Source organism: Apis mellifera, linkage group LG11 (assembly GCF_003254395.2).
Source record: "Apis mellifera strain DH4 linkage group LG11, Amel_HAv3.1, whole genome shotgun sequence".
Taxonomy (NCBI): Eukaryota; Metazoa; Arthropoda; class Insecta; order Hymenoptera; family Apidae; genus Apis; species Apis mellifera.
In genome coordinates this window covers 6255885-6277024 of record NC_037648.1, presented here as the reverse complement: position 1 = coordinate 6277024, position 21140 = coordinate 6255885, and the positions used below count along the sequence as shown (strand labels likewise).

At 18.1% G+C, this 21140-nt stretch overlaps 1 protein-coding gene across 11 annotated transcripts in view; it reads left to right on the top strand.

The window, feature by feature from the left end:
• The window catches only part of LOC551883 (voltage-dependent T-type calcium channel subunit alpha-1G), a 198429-nt gene that overhangs the window by 109735 nt on the left and 67554 nt on the right, over positions 1–21140 (top strand). For all 11 annotated transcript variants that reach the window (XM_026443546.1, XM_026443548.1, XM_026443547.1 and 8 more), the window contains 7 exon segments: positions 795–887; positions 1116–1294; positions 6648–6820; positions 11530–11867; positions 12191–12412; positions 12503–12632; positions 15056–15357. In XM_026443546.1, the coding sequence (XP_026299331.1) occupies positions 795–887; positions 1116–1294; positions 6648–6820; positions 11530–11867; positions 12191–12412; positions 12503–12632; positions 15056–15357 (1437 nt within the window).

The window sequence follows — 21140 nt, the reverse complement described above, 5'->3', positions numbered from 1 at the left end:
TTACATATTATATGGATTCGATAAGCATAATCATGATAAACATATCTTGTTTTGTTGAATATAATTTCTATTCTAATTATTTTTCTATTTACAATACAATATCTTTTCTATTTACAATACAATATCTATAATAATGTAATTAATATGATATTATTGAATTCATACATATAAATATATAAATAAATAATAAATTAAAAATTTTTTTTTCATAATTTTATTTCAAATAGAATAATAGCATAAGTTAAAATTGATAATGATGAAATTGATGAAATTTATTTATAAAATTTTATTTTTTTATTGACTATCATGTAACTTGTGATTTATAAAAATTTACTAATAATAATTTCAAATTCCATTATTCAAGACAGCGTTGATGATCTTTACTAGAAATTCCTTTTATCTCAAAGAATATTTCTTTGTAAAATGAAATGTTTTAAAAAGCAAATTAAATATCTAATTATAAACAAATATTCAATATTTATTTAGTTATACACACGTATTGTTACAAAATAAATTAAAACTCGAAAATAAGATTTTTTCAAATGCATTTACTCGTATTTATATGAATTTCTTTTATTTATTACTTTTGTGTTTTTACAATATCTCCGGTATAAAATGATCCGATATATTAATACAATTGAATGAATATTTTTATATTTTTCAAATATGTAATTATTTTACTAAATATAGAAAAATTAATTATTTCAATAATTTATGCATCAATCTTATTTATTTTAGTTTTTTTAATTAAATATTTGGAAAAGAAGTGATAAAACTAATAACTATTATTATAGGTAATCAGTCTTGAAGGATGGACGGATATAATGTATTACGTGCAAGATGCTCATTCTTTTTGGGATTGGATATATTTTGTCCTTTTAATTGTGGTACGTTTACTATTTCATTTCTTTTAAATTTCATTTTATTAAATTAAAATTAAATAAAAAAAATTTAAAAATGAAGATTTAATAAAAGGATATCATGAATAAACAAATATAAATAAATAATAAATACGAATGATTATATATATAATTTAGATATTATTGATATTACTATGAGAAGAGATTTTTTTTGTAAAGAGAAAAAGAAATCATTGAAAAAAATTTCGGTTACAGATTGGTTCCTTCTTCATGATTAATCTCTGCTTAGTCGTAATAGCAACGCAATTCTCAGAAACGAAAAAGAGGGAGATGGAAAGAATGCGACTGGAACGTGCTCGTTTTCATTCTACATCAACTCTTGCATCGTCGACAAATACTTCAGAGCCAACTACATGTTACGCAGAAATTGTTAAGTGAGTACTTAAGGAAAAATTTGTTAGAAAATAAATTAAATTTCTTTTTATTTAATACAATTTAAAAAAAAAGGAAATTTAGAGCAGAAGTTTTTAGATTCGACTCAATACAATGTGAATAAAGATAATAATAATGATAATAATAATGATAATAACAATGATAATAATAGTGATAATAATAATGATAATGATAATGATAACGATAACGATAACGATAACGATAACGATAACGATAACGATAACGATAACGATAACGATAACGATAACGATAACGATAACAATAACGACAATTATAACGACAATGATAACGACAATGATAACGACAATGTTAAGGACAATAATAACGACAATGATAATGATAATGATAATGATAACGATAATAACAATAATGATAACAACAACAACAATAACAACAATAACCACAACAACAACAACAACAACAACAACAACAACAACAACAACAACAACAACAACAACAACAACAACAATAACAACATGAATTTTAAATATTTAATTAATTAATATTTTATTAATTCTCTAAAATTGATTTAAAAAATTTTAATATTTATTACAGTTAATTACAGTTTAATATTAATATAACAATATAAATTATATAATATAATATAATATATTTTGTTATAATTATATATTATAATATGAAATAGTAAAATTTTTGTAATATTAATATTCTATTTTTATTATATTTAAATCTTTCATGTTTTAAATTTTCTATTCATTATTTTTATTTTTTCTTATTTTTATTTCTATTTATTATTTATTATTTGAATATTATCTGAAAATATTACACATTTCTTGCTGGATCTTCTATTAAATTTCCTTCCTTGAATCGATGGTGAAAATTTTGTATTTTACAATATATATTAATATAGAAACTAACATATCAACATAAATATCATTTCATACATTTTGAAAATAATTTGTTACTATTTTAGACAAAAAAAATTATTTTTATTTGAAGTTATTGAGTTTATTTGAAAATTTGTGATTAATCATATTATTATAAAAAATAATTCATTTTGGATTAAAATGGACCAATTGATTAATTGGAATGAAAAAGAAATAAATACAATCATTTGTATTAAAAAATATAATTAGAAATATAACAAATTAAAAGTAATTTTGTTTTTTTTCAATTTATTAAATATTTAATCAATAGTTATATACATTTATTTAAAAAAATGATCAAAGTTTAATTAAATGTTATCTAATGTTATTTCTTTAAAGTATTTTATAATATTTAAAAAAAAAAATAAGAAAGAATACAGAAAATATATAAAATACTTAACTTATGATTAAAAAAATTAATTTAAAAATTATTATGATAAATAGAAAAATGAAATCAATATAAGATTAAATCGAGATATAAAGTATTTATTTATAATATTTTAATATTTTATTATTTTTTAAATATTTATAATTATTAAAATTTGAATTTAACTTATGCTTGCTAGTTGATGAATTTTTATTTAAATCAATATTTTATCAATATAATATAATTTTGTTTTTAATTTTCTTTTAATTGAAGTAATTTTATGTATTACTGTTGAATTTAATGAAAAATAATACTAATATTTGAAGATATTAATACGTATATTCGATTAATCTTTTAAAAAAATATTGAATTTTATTTTTAAATATTAATCTTATATATATATATATATATATATATATATATTTGTCAGACGTTTTAACGTTTTCAATTAAAACTTCAGTTTATTTTAGTAAAATATATACCTACTGTTAACTAAATACGAAATGAGGAAATAATAATAAAAGGACAACTAAAGTTGGTTGCTTTCTCGTAAATCGTGTAGTTTTAATAAGATATTGATTTTACTTCGTTTAATTTTATATTTTCCAGTAATGTACAGAATACAAAACAAATTCATTTTTTTTTCTATTTTTGATTTTTATTAATATTCTAGTTTCAATTAAAGAAAAGCCTTGTATAGCAACCTTTCTTTTTTGATAAATATAACAATATTTAAAATGTACATTACACAAAAGATGTAGAGATTTATTAATGTAAACATAAAATAAAAAAATTTTTTTTTTTATATTTTTTAAATTAATATTTCACTAATCTCTTTTTTTCTATTAATCTTATTGTGTTACGAATTATTATTTTATATATATATTATATTGCTTTTTTTTTTAAATTGTTTCTAGGTACAATTTTTTAAGATATAAATAAAAATAAAAAAAACCGAAAAAATTTTCAATAAACCTTTGAAAAAAGATTATACAAGATTATACTTAATACATAATAAATTTATTTATTATGAATAATAAATATTCTTATGTATATATGATAAACGCGAATATTTTGCAAATAATTTTAAGAATTATAATTACAATGCAATATATATTGTTCTGAAAATGTTATTAAATTTCAATAATATTTGTTGATATTGAAGACGAATATTCTAGAAAATTTAATCTAAAGATCGATACAATTAATAATTAACAAAAAATATTAAAATAAAATAAATAAATAAAAATATATTTATTAAAAATCCTTATTAGATAAAAATTTATTTTTTTTAAATATTAAATTATTTTGTTATTTCCTTATATTTATATATGTTTTTCTTTTTATTTTTAATTCTTATTGTCTTATATATATATATAATATTTATTCATATTTGTTATAAAAATAAAAAAATAAAACTAATTTTATTTGTTATATAAGATTAATTTTTCTATATGATTATCAAAAAGATAAAATTTTTACTTTTTATTATTAGGTACCGAATTCAAAGAATATAATTAATACATTCTTACATGAAATAGAAAATTTTTAAATATATGTTTTTTTCGCTTAAATCTCAATGTAATGTTTATTAATGTTTACATTTATAACTATACTAGTAACAATTTTTATATTCTTTTTACAATTAATGTAAAAATAAAATTCATTTTATTTAAAAAAATCAATTTTTATTTTGTTTTTTATTAAGTATAAAAAAAATATTGTTTGTTATATATGAAAAAAATTATATTTAAATTTGAAATGAAATATTTTTTTTTCTTTTACAATAAAGTCTTACTATTATTTATTTATATGTAACTATTAAGAATATTAAGAATCATTATTTTTATTCTAAATTTTTTTTTTTCTAATTGTCTTAATTCTTCTTAGTTATTCTTTATCATTTTTAAATTGGTTTAGAGAAACTATTCAAAGATATAAAAAATATACTGGATTCGAAAAAATAAAAAGGATATACATATTACTTTTATTTCCCTGGTTGCTGTAACATAGACGTCACAGAAAAAGCAATAAAAAATTTTAAAATATCAAGCGAAATTTATCTCGCTTTTTCTAATAGTTTTTGAATCATACCTTATGTTGCTCATTCTTTGCATGTATAATTTTACATTAAAGTAGAACATAGTATTAGTTCTCAACTTATTAGCGTACATTTTTCAGAAAGAAGTGACATCATTTATAGTATAAATTATTATTATAATTAATATTAAAGTTGATATTAATTTTATTGTTAGTTATTATAAAAGAGTTATTATATAAATATTATAATATAACATTAATATATATAATATTAATAATAATAGTATAATATAATAAAAATAATAAAATATCAATATTATTATTTCTTTCTTTTTCTTTCTCTCTTTTCTTTTTTATGTTCATTATGTTTTTATTTCATTATTTTTTAAATGAAAATAATGCAATACATTCTTTTTTTATGTTCTATAAAATAAAATTCTATAAATTTTTTTTTAAATATTTAAAAATTTTTTTAATCCTATCAAAATATTCTATCTATAAAAATAAATAACATTCTATTGATTTTTTAATTGTTCTAGTTTAAATAATTTCATTCTTTTACTTTTCTTTTTTTTATATTATGTTATTCTTCTATTTTATATCGAATAGAATTATTATATTTCATTCCATTAAATTATATATAATTATATAAAAGAAATGATTAAAAATAATTAAAATCTCTGACAAAGAGTATATTAAATGATATTAAATATTGCTTCATTAGTCTTTCACTTAAAGAATAAAAGATCATTTGAAACAGTCTATTAATTGTTGTACTATTTATTTCTTAATTTTTTTCTTATTTTAATTTTCTATTAAATAAAAATTCAAGAATAAAAATAAAAATATTATGTATAATGATTTTATTTCATTTATTCATTATTTCAGAAGAAATGATTAAAAAATTTTAATATTTTTAAAACGTGTACAAATTAATTAAATAAAATTAAGTTTCACTTTAAGAATGAAGGATTTTGGAAATATAAATTACTTAATTCATTATATTTCATTTTTTACTTTTATTCTATTACATTTTATTGAATAAAAAGATTTAAATTTTTCCAAAACAAAGAAACGAGAAATTTCTTTAAAAATTCATTATTAAAGTATTATTTTTGAATATATATATAAGAGAAATCAAAATAAGAATATAGAATATTTAATATAAATATTTATATAAATATATTTTTTTAATTATATAGATTTACGATAGAAATAATAATTTATTTCTATATTAATTAAAATATTATTTGAAATATAAAAAAAGCTTTTTTATTTAAAGTTTCTTATAAATAAAAATTCAAAGATATTTGATGATTTTGGAAACAGAAAATCATATTTATCAAGATTAATTATTAACCATTATTGCATCTGCATAGTCTAATTTATGTTATATTGCAATTTTTTAATAAAGTATTTATTTTAACATTTTTTCCCTTATTTTATAGAATATACTAATAATTTTTTACAGAAAAAGATAAGGATACTTTATATATTTTTAAATATATACTAAAAATAATGAAAAAAAGAATATTATAAATGAAGTATTATTTTTATGAAATTCTATTAAGTAGTTAATGATGAATTTTCATGAAGACATTTATATTTTATATTTTTTGAAGAAATATATTTTTCTTTTCATATTATTTTTTTATTTATTTTTGTGTTAAATAATAATCACAAAAAATAATAATAACAATAATTAATATAAATTTATATTTATAAAATGCTATATAAATAATTATTTTTAATATATATAAACAAATTATTTCAATTAATTAACAATTTTTTTCTCAAATTTGAAACAAATCTTCAAATATATAAATATAAAACATTATTTCATTTCAACAAAACTGTTTCAACAATTATTTTCGATACTTTTTGCTTGAAATATATTCAACACTATACCAAAGTATATAATAAATGAACTTAAACGCTATTTCATTGGTCCTCTTCATTTCAAGAACGAAGAGTCATCCACTTGAAATTGTCCTTTACCTGTTCCATTCATGCTGCTATATTCATATTGCATGTTCTCAGATATATCGCACACCTGTGGCGAAGAGGGAAGAGGAGATTAATGAAGAGATACCGAGTGTATTTATATAAAAGACAACAGAAACGTGAACAGAATTTGCTCAAGGAACAGCAACAACACGGACATCCATTTCGAGGAGGTGCACCCAACTCTGATTCGAATAGATTACCCGGAGGTAAGTGTATCGTATTTTAATCTAATATAATATCGTAAGTGTATCGTAGTCTTTAGATTTTCATCCATATGTTTTATTTAATCGAGTTTATTTCAATAGCAATATTTTTTTACCAATTGTTTCTATTTGTATTCCATTTTAAAAATAAATATAGTAAATGATCTTTGAAAAAATGATGTTTGAAGTGATTCTTTGAAAGAAACGTAAATGTAATTGATTTTTAAATGATTGTACATATTTATTTTAAATGTAACTTATGATATTAACTTATGTTATATTTTCTTAGCGTTTATATCGTTTCTTTTTTTTCCTTCGAATTGTTCTCATTCATATTAATTCATTAATTAATTAAGAAATAATTATTTCAAAAATATAATCGAATTTTACTAAAATTTTATTAAAATGAATTTTTTTATGAATTATTTTGAAATGCTTAGATTTAAATTAAATTTTCATTTAAATTTTAAGTTATGAAGAAAAGAAAAGAGAGAGAGAAAGAGAAAGAGAGAGAGAGAAAGAAAGAGAGAGGAATTTTCAAAAATTATATATTTTTATTTATTAATTGCTATATATATTTAATTTCAATGGTATCAAAGATTTTATTTATTATCTAAATTATTATAAAGATATTATTTATTATCAATAATATTCTATATTTAAAATTAATTGAAACAAAAATTTTTTTAAATGATTCGAATTAAATTTTTATTTTAAATTTTAAAATGTTATTGATACTCTAATGTATATTATAAAAATAAAAAATTTCAATTTTTACTTTCTCATTTTTGATTTTTACAAATATTATGAATAAAAAACTTAGAAGAAAAATAAACTGTATAATAAATAAAAATATTAATTAATTAATTATAAAATAAAATTAATTAATTAAAGGAAAAATGATTAAAGAAACAATTTAAAAATAATCATTACAATAAAAAAATATTTTGAATTAAGTAATATAATTGACTATAAATATTCTTATTAAATTAAACAATTATGCTTATATTATAATGATAAGATAATTAACGATCTATAAATGTATGATTTTTTCAATTTAAATTTCTTTTATTTTTCTTATTAAGTTTTAATATCACATTGATATTCGTTTATAATGATAAGGAAAGATTGAGAGAAAGATTTTAGAAAGAGAAAGTTTTTGAAATTTCTTTAGTGAGTATTATTAAAGTTATTATATATCTACAATATATAGTAATATTAAGATAAATATTTTAAACATTTTTCTGAAAAATTGTATTTTTTTTATTAAAATGAAAACTATTTTGTAACTGTTGATGGAAATATAATTAAGTTTCTAAGATTGATTGAAAGAAACAAGAAAATTCTCAATAAAAAATCTACAGTAATCCACAAAAATATTTAGAATAATATCTTATATTGAAATTTACTGAAATTCAATTTTAATAAAAATTTCCATGTATGTAAAACATAATGAAATATATATATTTTTCAATAAAAAAATCTCTTTGAGAGAATTAAATCATCTTTAAATTTTTATATAAATTCAATATTTTTGTTTTGAATACAATTTTATTTAAAAATATTCTTCAAAACAGTAATAAATCATTAAAATTTAAAAATTTTATATATTTAAAATTGTTTGTTGTTTAATTCTACATGTTAAAGTTATATTTGATAGAACAAAAAAGACAATAAAAATAGATTAGAGGAGATTGAAGTTAAAAATTTTGGGAATAAGATATTCCGATTATTATATTTTTAAAAACAATTGATGTCATTTGTTATCGATATGCCAATAATATTAACTTAAAAATTTTTTTAAAATTTTGAATTAAATGACGTTTAAAAAAATGTTGCAATAGAAAATACAATATAATAAGTCAATATAATAAGCAGAATATTTTTAGAAATTATGTCAATAGGAATTACTTGTTATCATGACGAGGACATGATATTATTGTAACAATTTGTCTCCATTGCAAATGTACAAATCGTTTCTGTCAATTTTGTCTTTTCATTTTATTTTATTTTTTTATACCTTTATACTTTTTATTTTATTTTATTAATGATTTATATAATTATTAGATTATTATTAGATTATATCATATTATAGACTATTTTTTATTAGATTATTAAGAAATTATTAAATTATTTTTAGTAAAATGTAAAATAATCAATAGATGATTTTTTATATATTTATAATATTCATAGATATTCATAATAATTGTATTTGTTTTGGTTTTTTTAAAAATAATGTTTTTATTAATTTAATTTAATTAATTTTATTTAATTTTATTAATTTAAAGCTTAAAAGATAAATATTATAAATAAAATTGTATTTTATTTTATTAGAAAATGAAATATTTCATCAAAAACCTATTTCTTTAATAATATTCCAAAGAATTAGTTACTTTATTAGTTCCACGATTAAGTTAATTATTCCATTTCGTTCAGCCATAAGTAAATAATATGAAAAACTTATTGCAATATATTAAATGTAAAATATAAAATCTGAAAATATAATAAATTTAACATTAAATTATTCAATAATAAAAATTTTATTTTATGTATTATTATTTTTCCAAAATCAAAACTTTTTGATATTTTTGTCTATATTATCTTCTTTTTCATTTTAAAGAATCAATTTTATTAAAATTCATAAATATAATATAATCTTATTAATATTCCTATCTTAAAATAATTATTTATAATTATTAAAATAATTAATATAATTATTAAAATTATTAAAATAATTATTTTATAAATTAAAATTTAATTTATTAATTTTAATAGTAATGTATTTTTATTATTAAAATTTTATTTATAATGTTCGAATGTTTTTGCGAAACATTATTACGTTATTTTAAATCATAAAATCAATATTGATTTCATTTTTATAATTTTTTAATTTGTAAATTAATACTTTCAATTCTATATGAAATAATTGATATTTTGATAAATTGGAATATTAAAGAACGATCTCAATCAAATAAAAGTACTTATAAGAGATATTCAAACTCTCTGCGATTCATTTCAAGTTTCAGAGCATTTTTATAGGGATGAATACACACATTTAAAGATTCTTAAAATCATTGGTGTTTTTCTCATGATCACTTTAGAATATCACTTTGAACTGACGCTATTATTTTAAGAATAATAGGAGATCTTTGATGATAGAACGTGCTTAAAACAATATGATTGATTGTAAGATCAAGGAACAATATTTATTTTGTTAAATGTTGCATTTTGTTAAATTGCATAGATTTTGGATTATACGTTAATTCAAAAATTAAATATTTTAAAAATATGATTAATGTATGTATTAATTATTTATTTATTTATTTTTATTAAACTGTTTTGTTTTTATTATATTACTTCAAGATTTTGTATTTATTGTTTATTTATTATTTATAAACTAAGTTTTTAAATACAAATTTGGAATTATTTTTATAATATATTCTTTTTTAACTTTATTTTTAAACTTTGGAATTATGCAGAATTGTTTCATGAAAAAGAAAAAAAAAGATAAATATAGACATATAAGAACCAATATGTAAGAATTAGAGAAAATTTTATTTCATACATTATTTAATATTTATTTTCAGAAAAAAGAAATAAAAAATAAAAATAATATTAAATAATAAAATAAAAAATAAATATGATCGAATAGAAATAAAAAAATAAGAATTTGTATAAATTAATTTACATAAATATTAATTTACATCGTTATTTATATTTAAGAGATAATAGAAAATTATATAAGAATACATTGAAATGGACAAAAACTAATTATCAAGTTATAAGATTATAACTAAGATTATATTAAAAAATTCATTTCTTAATTATCGAATTAAATTTCACAATTTTACTAATCATAATAATATAATATAATAATAGTGATACATATATATTTATAATTATATATTGATATTAATTATTTTATTTTGTTATTCATTATTAATATTAGTGTATTTAATTATGAATTATTAAATATAACTCAGTTTGCATGAATGTGTGATTGCAAGTTAATATATTCATTGGTAATTAATGATTAATATAGAATTTTATTAAATGAATAAGAGTTATTAATATTATATTAATAATAAAATTGTAAATAAGAATCATAAAAGTCATATATTTATATTACTCTTTTATTAAATATTCTGATAAAATATTAATTCCAAAGTAATTTTAATAATATATAATTTTAATAAGTGTTGTATAAAATATATATGAATTTATTCTTGAAACTTTATTCTCCACTATGTTCTCTTCTCCACTATTCTTCTCTATATGATATATATATATATATATATATATATATATATATATATATATATATATATATATATATATATATATTCTGAGTTTATAACAAAAAGTTAAACAAATTTTGTAAATTAATGTCATTTATATAAAATTCAAATGAAAAATTTATATAAAAATTTCATTAAAATTGATCGATAATAAGCATCGAATAATTTATAAAATTTATAAACGATGATTTTTACTAGAGATTGTAAAGATCCATGAAATGACTTAATATGAAATATTCGTAATTGTTTTTGCACATTTATCGACTTCCACAATTAATATTTCCAGAAAACAGTTTTTTCCCCGTGAAACACGATATATTTGATTCCTGATTCTCAATTGAATATAATTGATATCGTTGAATTTCATATGACCCATTTCAATATTGTTATCGTTCATGTTATTATTCTAACCAGATAGAAGACTCCATCATGGTAGATGTCCCAGATTGTTGGCGGCTTTGGAATACGCGGAACAGCAGCAACAACAGCAAGGCATTGGCAGTGGTGGGGGATCGCTTACTGATTTTCCAGCGAACAGTCCTCCAACACAGACTGCGATCCTTGCAACTGCGATTGGAAATATTGGCGGTAGTAATGGGAATTTGGCGATTGCGCCTCGTGCCAGCCCCGAAGTATCCGAAGCAGATGTCTCTTTGAACGTGTACAATCGTATGGGGCTTCATCGAACTTCATCCGTTTCTTGTAATGGAAGCGATAATGTTCTTTCGAATGCGACCGAAGCAAGCATTCAGGTATGTTTTCTTCATATATGGATTTTATTTTAAATAAAAATAAAAAAAAAGATAAGAATAAAATTTTGAAAAAAACTTGATAGACGATCGATATGAAATTTGAAATAATAATAGGAGTTAAGTTAAAAATTTATCAAAATCTATTATCTCTTGATTCGTTATTCAATGTTTTGAATTAAATTCTTTATTATTATATGAATTTTAAATATTCTAAAAAGATATTTATTTAAATTATAATTATTAAGATATTAAAAATTTATCGAAATTCATTATTTTTCGTTAAATTTAATTTTCTCTTAAAATTGAAAAAACTCCGCCTTCAGACGAACAATGTGCTGTTAAGTCCGCCTTGCACACACTATCGCAGAAGAAGCAGTGTGATGTTCAGCGATGTGGTGTTGCTGCACGGCAGCAACAGTATTGGTAACACGTTGCAGGCTGGTATGGCGGTTTCGCCCGGCGAAAGGAATGTATGTTCGAGCGAAAAAATGACGCAGACCGGTGACGGGAATGTTTGGTCGAGTCCATTGCCAGACCATATACAGGTATTTTCTACTACGGCTCTACAGAGATGTCGGGTCTTACCGATTCACTTCCACTGATGCGTAATTTGTCATGTGCACGTGTCATCACAGATGCAAGCTGAATTGGGTGGAAACGAAGCTATGACTTGTCAAGAATTACTTGCATTAAGCGGTGCTTTAAGCGCTGCATTACCGACTGGACAACTGGCATTGGATTCTTTTCTTAATTCTCTTACCAAAGGTAAGTTCTTTTTGTTTTTTCTTGTTTTTTTTTTAAATTCTTTTTCTTTAAGAAAATTCTTAAGAAAATTTTTTTTAAAAGAAGGACGAGTAATTATAGTTTATATTTTTTATCGGTTTTAATTTAAGAACAATTTTTGAAGAAAAATGGCACAAGTGAAGATATTTTTAATTGAATGAAATTAGAAATAAAATGAATAAAATTTTTCCAGAAAAATATTTATAAATATGCTTCCAAATATTAATATATATTAAATATATTTTATACAATATTTATATTATATATTGTATTTTCAGATATGTTATTTGTAAATTTTGTTTAATATTATAATAAATATATTATTATTAATATTATTGTTTTTAATATTGTTAATATTGATAAATCGTTTTTTATAATTAGTTATTGGAAAAAAATGATTTATACTAGATTTTCATGAAACATGATTTAAAAAAAATATCTATGAAATATATTTTATGTATTTTGATTTATATAATTGTAAAAATTTATATTTGAAATTAATACATAAATATATAGAAATTATATATGTATATAATGCATAAAATATGTATAAAATATGCATAAATATCTAAATTGGAAATTAATATACAAATATTCATAAAAAATTTAACAATTAAAATAAAAGATTAACGTGAAAAAATTAAAATAATAATGTTAATGTATTTATATTACTATATTTTGACTATTAAGACAACTTAATTTCATATATCAACTGAAAAATGCCAAAAATATATGAAGCAATAATACTGAAAGTAAAAAATGGAAACAAGATGAAAATTATATATAAGAGAATATAATTATTATATAAAAGAATATAAAAACTAATGTAATACAAAAGTAGTCATCTATTTTTCTTTTTATGTGATAACTTTCGTCCAATTTTTATTATTTCGTCAAATTTTTATATTTTCATAATTTCAATTTTATTGAAGAATGAAGATATTTATTGCTTTATCATTCTTCGTATTTTATTACTTTTTTTACATAACTTATAATTATAAGTGTTATGAGAATTAGAAGTAATTGATATTTCATTGACGTTTCATTTTTTCCCTGTATTTTAATATAAGAATTTAAAAAATGAAAGAATTAGATTTTTTAATAGCTTATATTTAATAATAGAAATAAATTATTCTCAAAAAATTGATTTTATTATTTTAATTTTTTCGAATATAATTTTATTTTTATTTATATATACATGTTTGTAATAGATTAAATATAAATAGATTAAATAATTTGAAAATATATTAATTAATGAAACTTAAGATTCAATATTGGATTATAGTTATTATAAAAGATAATTGTTTATTAATATATAAAAAAACTTAAATTAATATATATAATTTAATTTTATTTTGTGTATATATTGTAAAATATTGTATAAATAATGTATTCATGAATTGATGTTTATATTTTTAATTTATATTTTTAAATTTTTCGTTTTGTTTAATATAATATATTTTCCTTTTATTATTTTAATTATAATGTTATTGTAACATTATAATTAGAATTATAACAATAATAATTATGATAATCAATGTTACAAACAATTCACTCATATTGTTATAGATGAATTAAATTAACCTCATTATATATTCTACAAAACAATAGGAAATAATGCTTTCAATTTAAATTAATTATTTTTCATTTCTCTTAATATCTATTATATGTATTATAATTCCTTGAAATTATTAATTATCTTTATAAATATATTGAATTTTTTCGTTGATATTTTTTCATAAAATATTGCAATTTTTATTGATATTTTTTTTTTATTTCTTATATCTATATTTATACAAATTTACATCATATACTCATATACTTATTATTAGTTGAACAAGAAAGATTTATTGTTTCTTTTATGATATAAAAGAAAAATATATAATAAAAAAAAATATCAGATCTATTTACAGAATCTATAGAATTTTTTATATATTATATATAATATATAATTTTCAATTATGAATGATTATATAGATTTAATTATCATCTTTTTCATTATCACAGAAAGTTTTCAAAATTATAATATATAAATTAGAAAATAGATTAGAAAATAATTTTATATGCAAAAATAAATAATTTTATTTTTTAAAATTTTATATAATATTATATGTAATTCATTCTTATAATATTGGAAATATTTAATATATTTTCAGAATATTTAAAATCATTAATAAATTAAGTATATTTTTTGTTATTTTTTGTATGTAATTAAAATTTATCGAAATCACCGTTGCTCAAATTATTTTTTACTTAATATAAAATATAAATCAGAAAAACAAAAAAATTATTATGAATAATAAATATAAATCTGAAGAAGAAGATGGAAATCAGATAAATAGAAATATTCAATGCAGTTACATATAGTATATGTATATATATGTATAAAAGGAAATTTATTTTAGGAATAACGGATCGACATATTATCCTAGAGGATCGTACGCAATGGTTAGCTTCGGACATTGATAATTGTTCCTGTTGCTGTGAACTCCAGGGTATTGATCAATGGCCAGACGAAGGTGACAAATGGACGAAAAATTCCCGTGCGAAAAGATTCCTAAGAAGTTGCGGAAACAGTTGTATTTGCGCTATAAGATGCATAAGACGGTTGATCAAGAAGCTGGTCGAGCACAAATATTTTCAACAGGGTATCTTATTGGCGATTTTGATCAATACTTTGAGCATGGGAATAGAATATCATAACCAGGTCAGTGTTTTACCTTGTACAACAGTTATGTAATATGTCCACTGTCCGGATTAGAATTGCACAATTAGTGAAAGCGATGATAATTAAATTGAAATTAAAAAAATTAAAACATTAAATTGATCGATGGAAATTAAAATTGAAAAAATGAAAATAATTAATTCTTGTAATATATAAAGTTAATTGTATTAATATTTGATATTTTTGAAAAATTGATAGTCAAAATAAATATTGATATACAAAAATATGGATCAAAACTTATTTAAGTTATAAACAATTAAATTTATTTAGAGAATACGAGACAAAGCTCTGTCTTTGTTATATCGCCATCGCATTTTGTTTATTTTATTTCATCCAATGCAAATTTATTAAAAAAACTATATTTTATGAAGTAGTTTGAAATTAAGTTTTATTCTGTAAAATGAGAATTATGTTCACAAAGTTAATTCTGTAAATATATATTTTTATTTAAATATATTTTTAATGATTTCTTTTTATATAGGTACGTATATATACGTACATAGGTACATATATATATTTCTATACATAAAATTTATATTATCCAATTTGAAATTCATTTATTAATAATTTATAATTAATGAAGATAATATTCAAATTATTTATATTACTTTTAAATAATGTAATTATTTTTATTATTTATCTATTATAATATATCTATAATAATGTTAGTTAGAAAGATAGAAATAATTTGAATTAATATTATATAATTTTGAAAAAATTTTGATAAAGATATGAAATTCGAATTCTTTAATTTCCATTATTATTATATTAAATTTGTTGGATTTCTAAAATAATTTTAATAACATATATTATATCGTTTTCACTAATTGTATTTTTTCAATTTATGTGTTTTTCTTTTATACAATTATTTTATACATTAAAAAATTCTTTTATATATTTTTTTTCGTTTTTATTTTTTTATTTTAAGATAATAACAAATATTTTAATTATAATAACATAAAAGATGTGATTTGTAAGTAAATATTTTAATTATCGGCTTTTGCGTGTGCGTGTGTATTCATATTTCTTATTTTTTAAATATTTCAATATATTTACATTGCATTAATTATATTTATTTAATGATCTTTTTAGATATCATTAATTTATTAAAAGAATATTACGAATAAAAAATTATCAATTTAAAGTTTAAAAATAATTAATTGCTGAAAATTAACTTAGATTATCCAATGAATTAAATTATATTGTTTTCTATTTTTTATTATTTTTATTCAATAAGAATAATGTTACAATTCAAAATGTTCAATTTTAACTTATAATTTAGTATACATAAGTAATACTTTATTAAAAATGTTTAAAGTCTAAAAATTATTATAAGTAAACTTAATATAAAAAAAAATCAATTTTTTATTTATGAAATAGTTAAATAATATTTTTCTATTTTTCTATTTCAATTATTCTATCAAAATTATACAGTATTTATAATTCAAAATAACATAATCTCAAATAACATTGGTTATTTAATAATTTTTATAATTTTTAGAATAATTTATTATAATTAAAATCTCTTTTCGAAATTTTACTCGATTTTTCTTATATTCGATTTTCTTATATTCGATATATTTGGAAATCCAATTCTAATACTTGGAAACTATATCCCGACAATGAAATTAATTCGTCAACTAAGTTATTTTTTAATTGGAAACGGAGATAAGATATAGTTTCGATTACAAAGTTAAGAATTAATGGAACTAAATTAGTTTTAGTTAAGTCGATTATAGTTATCTTTGTCATATATATGTGATATAAAGTATTTTTATTACGAATATAATGATGGAATGCAATGATATAAGTAGAGATAGTTTATCTTTGGATGAACTATTATTATATTCGAATGTTAATAATATATTCAAAATGTAAAATATTTAATAATTGATGATGAATTTATTCATCTTACGCGATTTATTTTTATAATTGAATAATAATTTTTCTCTGTTAAAATGAATTTATTTATTTTTATATTAAAAGAAAAAATATATAACTTTCGATTATCTTAATTTAAATTAACGGACAGTGAACTTATTAGAGAAATTATTTTTTTATGTTATTGTTTGAAATAGATTAACCCCTTGTCTTAAAATATTTTCAATAATTATTAATTTATAGAATTTTTATATATAATTTTAAATTATATGAAATTATATGAAGGAGAAAATATTTCACAGATTTTATGATTTCGATTGTAAATAAAATATTACGATTTTTTTTATTATTTGATATAGGTTATAATTTTATATAAAAACATGTATCTAGAAAAAATTAAAGAATTTAAATAATATTATATAATATATACAAAAAAATAACATTAGCAAAATTGTTTCTGAAAATAATTATCTTAAGAAATATTTAATTTTATAAAAAATTTAATATAACAAAATGAGATATAAAGTGTATATCCATAAAGTGTATAATTATTATTTAGTAAGTTTTACTATTTACTATTTAATGTTTTAATCATTTTTTGTCTGATATTTTAATATTTTTTTTTTAGAAAAGAAATATTAATATATAAGAAAAATACATAATTCAATTTAAAACCTATTATTGGTTTTATTGGTTATTATTGATTTTAAAATCTTTGAAAAATTTTCACCTTTGGAAAATAATGTATTTTTTTTTAAATTATTTTAAAACTTTTTCTTAGCTAGATAAGACATCTTATATAAATATGTATATAGAAATAATAGAATAATATTTTTGATTTTCGAAATAAGTTGTTGAAACTGTAAGATTTTTAATTTATTGAATATTTTAATTAGATATTTTATATAACATTTATTATAAACACAACAATATAACTAATACTTAAATACACTTCTGTTCTTTCATGTTTGACCTTACATCCTCTATTTCCTCGTTTTTTATCACGAAATATATTCTTTCTATTTCTTATTCCCTCGATCAATCATTTATTCAAGCAAACTCTGCAGAAATTCTTAGAAAACACTCAATCACGTTGTTGATCTTGAAAGCAAGGTTCTTGTTTATATTCTAACACTTTCATTATTGCTCTTTAATGAAAAAGTCATATTGTTCGAGCCCAACCTCGAAATCTATTGCATAATATTTTTGTTAATCAAAAGAAAAGGAATTTGAAATAATCAAAAATAAATATGTTGCAATGCCAGACCAAAGATAATTTATCATTTCCTAATATATAAAAGTATTTCTAATTAAAATAAATAAATTAGAATTGTGTGTAACAATAACACAAGATAATTATTTGAAAATCTAATTAATATTTGTTGTTGTATTAAATAATATAATAACCTAATAATAATAATATTGAGACTATTTTGAACTTATTTTTCATGGTTTTCATTAAATTTATAGTAAACATATTCTTTTCTTATTTTTTTTTAAATTTTGTTATAAATAAAATTCAATAATAAAAATGAAAAAACATAATTAAATAGAAAAAAAAGACAAAAATATATCGTTCATTAAATTTTTTATATAATCTATTGAAATTTTTTGTTATTTTATTAAATTACGGCACTATATATTGTATAAAATCTTTAATTTTGAATTGACCTGATTTTTATTATTTTTTATTTGATTATATAAAATTTATCATTTTTAAAAATGATATTTATATAAAATAAAATTTATTTTATATAAAATTAATCAATTTACGGAATTTGAGTCCTTTACTGTTAAAAGTTTAGCAATAAATTTTATCAATAGATAAAATATATTTACGATTTTGTATATTTATGATCCTTTGAAATATCGGAAAAGAAGTGGTATTACTGTCGAGATAAAGAAGTTGTAAATTGTGTTTAGGAATAATCAGCTGACTTGGCCTTTTCTGATCATCATATATTTTATTGTTACAGCACTTTTTAAATGGAACATAATTTAAAAAGGGAAGATATATAAAAAGTAATTGAATTTAAAGAAATAATTATTTAAAGAAAAAAAATACTATTTAAAGAAAAGTAAAAAAAATTTACTAAAAAATAGTAAAAATTTAATATAATAAAATGAGATATATATCCATAAAATAATTATATAAGAATAATTGATAAAATATTTATGAAAAAAATGAAAAATTATTTTATCGTAAAGAATGAAACACATTTATGTGAATTATATCTAGTATTTATAATTAAGAATTAATAATTATTATAAAATAGTTAAATGATTAATTAATTATAATTAATAATAAAAATTTATATTTAAATATAATATTATAATAACTTATATAAATTTATATAAATAATAATTAAATTTATATAAATAATAAATTTATGTAAATAAATATTGTATAAAAAATATGTAATGAAGTAAGTATTATGGATTAAATAAATTCTCAATTAGATTATTAATAATTCAAGTCTCTTTGATATGAAACTAATATTTGAAACTGTCCTCATAATCAATTTCAATCAATTACCTCTGATCGTTCAGTATTCATTTAATATAATAAAAATTTGTATATATATCTAGTAGAACTCTAATAGATTTAATATTAATATTACAAATTAATAACTAATTTCATCAATCGATTAAAATAAGCCTAAATAAATTAATAGTAAATTTAAATATAAATATAAAGTCAATTATTATTTATCTAAATTTTGAAAATTCTAAATAATAAAAATGAGAAAAAAAATTTTTAAATTCGAGAATTTTACAGAATATAAGTTTCCAAATATTTTAGAGCTATTAAAAACATGAAAATATTTAAAATAATAATTAAAATAATAATAAATTCATTCATAAAAACAAAAATTTCTGTTTAATGTTTTTTAATATTAAATTTAATTTTTTCATTAGTATATAAAAATTAAGTTATAATATTTAATAAGTTATAAGTAATGATTTTTTGATCTTTGATTTTACATATTGTGAGAGAATATTGTGATTTTTGTTGAGACTGCGTCATCATTTTGTTAGTGTTATTGACACGTAATATACACTCAAAACTAGGGTAGCTATATTCTACCTTTATTTACCTCCTAATTTCTGGCACACAGTTCACTTCGAACTGTCGAAATTCTGTCATTTGCATGTATATACATTTACATGAAATTTCCATCTTTATACGCATGTATTATATCTATCAGATAATAATCAGTGACAAATTATAGAGGGTTTTAATCTAATCGGACGATCTTTAAATCTAATTGATTCTAAACGAAAAATTAATATGCAAAACTAGCAATTGATGCTTATTATTGAGTTATAAATAATAATGAATTAATATAATTAATTTAAAAACAATTAGGTTTTAAGATATTTCTATCTCTAAATTCTATCTCTAAATTCGATATAAAATAATATTACAAGAACTGATATATTTGCATATTTTTATTTCTGTTTCGATATCTAGAAATGATCTAAGGATTATAAGGATGTATCGAATATATTAATACCCGTTTATTAAAATGTATAAATGAATATTTAAATATTGAGTATAATTTATTTTAATTATATAATTTCAAATTTGTATAATTTTCTGAGTAAGATAATATTTGAATATAATAAATATAAAATATTTTTTTATTACAAGTAAATTTTTTATTACAAGTAAAATAATGTAGCTTTATATTAATTGATAAAGATTCAAAATTTACAATAAAATCAATAACTCATTAAACATTTACACTAAATTCCTATTCTCGCAAATAATAAGTTTAAACTAATAATAGTGTAGTTAACAAGTATTGTAAAGTCGATGTTGTAAGACAAGGGGTTAATTAATGTTTCATAGTTAAATATAAATATGTTTATCGAATAGA